General features: G+C 41.9%; 1 protein-coding gene across 1 annotated transcript in view; it reads left to right on the top strand.

Moving 5' to 3' along the window:
• Positions 1 to 4,838, top strand: part of LOC122540182 (dynein axonemal heavy chain 8-like) — a 1,320,893-nt gene that overhangs the window by 339,386 nt on the left and 976,669 nt on the right. Inside the window, exon 15 of the mRNA XM_043675532.1 lies at positions 457 to 556. Within this exon, the coding sequence (XP_043531467.1) occupies positions 457 to 556 (100 nt within the window). The remainder of the gene's footprint in view (positions 1 to 456; positions 557 to 4,838) is intronic.

The raw sequence follows: 4,838 nt of genomic DNA, 5'->3' as shown, positions 1-4,838 counted from the left end.
TCTTTTACCCCCACTTCTGACCCTACTAAAACATTTAAACCCTGGAACCTGCAACAGCCAATCCTGTCCCTGTTCTACCCATGTCTCCGTAATAGCCACAACATCGAAATCCCAGGTACCAACCCACGCTGCAAGTTCACCTACCTTATTTTGTATACTTCTTGCATTGAAGTATACACACTTCAAGCTACTTTCCTGTTTACAGGCACCCTCTGAGATTGATGCCATGTTCCTAACCTCCCTACACTCCAGGTCCTGCACCCTAATGATTATTCATTCTTCAGTTTGAAAAGAATGAAAATATATTCTTCAATTCTAGACTTGTTTCTTAGAATTCTTAGGGAAAATCAAAAGAAAATCAAAATGTAGTTTGAATAAATTATGAAGGAGTCATGCTTGAGACTTATGGCAGCAATATTAGATTTCAGTTTGTATGTGATAAATTTGTTTTACTAGATTTCAGAGTTTGAATATACCATCCCTTGAGTCAGAGATTGAAGTTATAGTTGAACGTATTATCCAGCACTATGCAGGAGAGTTAATGTTTGTAAATAAGGTAAGAATTATGTCTTTACCTTTTTGATGTACATTTTCATGTTTATTGGTTGCGGGTGTCCTTAGATATTGTCTACAATATGGAACTGTCATCACTGTTTTCCAGTTTCCAAGGAAGGAAGGAGATGGGAGCTGCCAAGTCTGCATGTTAGAATTTTATATACTGTTGAGTATAAATCAGAACTACTCACGTTTTCCTCATAGTACACCACTTCCAGCCCAGGAATCAACCATGCTACAATTCCTCCGCTTCATCCTTGACCACAACGTCTTCACCTTTGACAACTAGTTCTTCATTCAGACACACACAACAGGCATAGAGAGACTATGCAATTTTCTTTGTAGCCTGCAACACATCATTGATGATAATTAACCCCTCGCTAAAATCTTTATTACGCCTCCACTTCAAGTCTTCTTGCCAAACCTTAAACAGACCAATGTCTGCAACAAACTACCCACCCTTCAGGAAATCCTCAGCCATAACACCATACAATCCTGTCAGGGCAGCCCCTGCAAGACATGTCAGACCATTGACATGGATGCTACCATTAACATGGGGACACCACCAACCACGTGCACGGCAGATACTCATATGACTCGGCCAATGTTGTATATCTTGTACGTTGAAGGCAAGGATGCCCCAAGGCAAGGCATATTGGGTGAACCCATGCAGATGCTATGACAACAGATAAATGGACACCATGCAAACATCACCAGACAGGGATGTTTCCTCCCACTGGGGGAACATTTCAGCAGTCAAGGACATTTGGCCTCATATCTTTGGGTAAATGACCTCCAAGGCAGAGTTTGTGATACACAACAATGCAGAGTTGCTGAGCAGAGGCTGATAGCTAAGTTCATTACCCATGAGGATGGCCTCCACCAGGACCTTGGGTTCATATCACACTACAGCTGACCCCACCAAACTATACATTCGCACATGCACACGTAAACGCGCACACACACACTCTCACACAAGCATACAGACACTCTCACAGACCTTCTCTCATACACACCCACATTCTCATATACACACACTCTCAGATGCATCTCATCCCTCACACTTGCACACACACTCTATTAAACATGCAGTGTTGCATACACACATGCGCGCATGCACATGCACACACTCAGATGCATAGAGTCCCTCATACTTGCACCCACTCTCTCAAACACATATTCTCTCTCTCTCCCCGCCCACACAAACATGCACACTCGCACATATAAATCTGTGTTTGTGTTTGCAAATTTGTGTTTGCAAATACATTCTATTTTATTCAAAAGGCACGCAATTTGTAGACAGTTGGTCAATGTGGCATTTTTTAAGATCCTATTTTGGAAATAAAACCAATCCAACTCCAGGTTAAGACACAGACAGACTCCAAAAAAGACCTCATGCCTAAAATACATTGTCTGACCCAAGATGTCACCTCCTTTATATTGATAACACCTTAAGTTATCTCGGGGCAGTGACTTGAAAACAAATCTGGGATTTGCATATTAATCAATTGAAACCTGCATGTCCATTCTTGCTGATTAAAGATTTAAGAGCCATGTTAGATGTGCTCAATTTGTTTGCATGGGTTGTATGACCCTTTGATTGTTTTTCATTACAAATTCTCTGTTTAAGGTCTTCCTCTCTCACTAGCACCTGATAAAGGAACAGCACTCTGAAAGTTAATGTTTTCAAATAAACTCGCTGGACTATGAACCAGTGTCATGTGATTTTTAACCTAAATAACAGGAATTAAAATAAAATAAGGTTAGGTTCAGCTAGAGTGAACTGGATGTACAAATAAACTCGCCCTCTTCAAATCTCTGAGTTACATTCTCGAGGAATTCCACGAGATTTGTCAACTTGATTTCACTTCTCTAAATCTATATCGACTCTGTGGAGATCCTGTCACATTTTCCCAAGTGCACTGCTATTAATGGACTTTTATGATGAACTTCACTATTTACCCCATGACTGATGTCAGGCTAATTGGTCTATAATTACCGATCTTCTCTTTGCCTCCTTTTAATTTAAATAATGAGGTTTACATTAGCTACCCTGTAATCCATACAAACTGTTACAGAGTCTAAAGAATCATGAGAGATAACTACCAATTCATCCACAACTTCTTGGACATTGGTGGTCATCTTTCATGTATTTGTGCAATTAATTCATCCACTTTATTGCGAATATGTTGCACAATAAGACACAAAGCCTTGAGACTTGTATTCTTAACATTACTTGTCTCTTAACCCTAATTTTTCACTGTAGCCTTGTTTGATCCTGGCTCTTAATTCCTCTGCCTATCATTTTTCATATTCCCCTTTCTGTCTTTTGTGGTTGTTCTTGGCTCCTCTTCTTCTGACTCAACCCCCTGCAATTTTAGTTTAAACTCTCCCTAAACGATCCAGTAAATACTCCCTCTGGACGTCAGTTCTCATCCTGCCCAGGTGAAACTGATCTAGTTTGTACTGGTCTCATCTTCTCCAGAACTTGGAATCTGAAATCTTCCCCCTTTATCATATTGTCAAGCACATTTTCATCTAATATATCCTGTTATTTCTACTCTGACTAGCACGAGATCCTACTTTTGAGGTCCTACATTTTAACCTACTTCCTAACACCCTTTATTTTGCCTTTGGTACCTCACCCCTTATTGTACCATGACTGCTGGCTGTTCATCATCCCCACCACTACTACCAGAATATCCTCCAGCTGCTCTGAAACATCCTTGACCCAATCACCAGGGAGGCAACATACCATCCATTTGTTTCATTTGTGACCACGGAAATACAAATCTATTCACTTTACAATTGAATACACCATAACTATTGCATCCCAATAATTTCTGCTACTCCGTTGTGCAGCAGAGCCAACTTTATCCAATATATGTGGCTGTTGAACTAAAGAGATGGTTGTTGGCTTCAGGAAGGCACAGAGCGATCACTCTGCTGGACATTGATGGCTCCCCTGTGGAGATTATTAAAAGCCTGAATTTTATTAGTGTCCACCTGGCGGAGAATATCACCTGGTCCTTCAACACCAGTTCCATAGCCAAGAAAGCCCAGCAGCATCTCTGCTTCCTGTTGTCGGTTGAGGAAAGCCCATCTTCCATTCCCCATCCTCATCACACTCTGCAGAGGATTAATTGAGAGTACCCTGAGCAGCTGCATCACTGCCTGGTTTGGGAATTGCACCGTCTCAGATCATAAGACCCTATAATGGATAGTGAGGACAGCTGAGAACATCATTGGGGTCTCTCTTCCCTCCATTACAGACATTTACTCCACATGCTGCATTTGCAAGGCTAACGACATTGTGGGTGACTCCACACATCCTTCATTCAAATTCTTCTCCCTCCTGCCATCTGGCAGAAGATACTAGAACATTCAGTCTCTCATGGCCAGACAGTGCAATAGTTTCTGCCCCCAAGTCATCAGGCTCCTTAACACAGTATAATCACACTCTATTCCATTTGCAATTTTCGGACGACTTTTTGAATTGCTTATAAAACAATGTTTTATTAATGATCATTCATTGTTACATTGTAATTTGTCCACCACTGTACCTATTGTCTTGTCTTGTCAGGAATTACTGTGCTGTCTTGCATGCTTTGCACTTCTCTATGCACTTTATGCTACCATGTGTATGACTGTATTCTTATATAGTCTGTGTTCATACAGCACCTTGGTCCTGGAGGAATGCTGTTTTGTTTTTATTGTAGCAGCTGTATATAGTAGAAATGACAAATAAACTTTCTCTACTCAACTCTGCTCTACTCTAGAGTATTCTATTGGTGATTTCCCTTGTGAGGCCATTTCCCTCAACAGTATCCGAAGTGGTATGTCTGTTTTGCAGTTGAATAGCCACAAGGGATTCCTGCGCTGTCTTCCTCTTCCCATTGCTCTGCCTAATGGCCAGCTATTTCCTTCCTAGGCAAAAATGAGGACTGCAGATGCTGGAAACCAGAGTTTAGATCAGAGTGGTGCTGGAAAAGCACAGCAGGTCAGGCAGCATCCGAGGAGCAGGAAAATCGATGTTTCGGGCAAAAGCCCCTCATCAGGAATAGAGGCAGGAAGCCTTCAGGGAGGAGAGATAAATGGAGGGGGGAGGCAGAAGGTAGCAAAGAGTACAATAGGTGACTGGGGGTGAGGATGGAGATGATAGATCAGAGACGAGGGTGGGGGACGGTAGCAAAGATTACAGTAGGTGAATGGGGGTGGGGATGGAGGTGATAGGTCAGAGAGGAGGGTGGAGTGGATAGCTGGGAAGGGGGATTGTCAGGTAG

This window comes from Chiloscyllium plagiosum, chromosome 3 (assembly GCF_004010195.1).
Source record: "Chiloscyllium plagiosum isolate BGI_BamShark_2017 chromosome 3, ASM401019v2, whole genome shotgun sequence".
Lineage (NCBI taxonomy): Eukaryota > Metazoa > Chordata > Chondrichthyes > Orectolobiformes > Hemiscylliidae > Chiloscyllium > Chiloscyllium plagiosum.
This window is presented reverse-complemented; position numbering and strand designations above follow the sequence as displayed.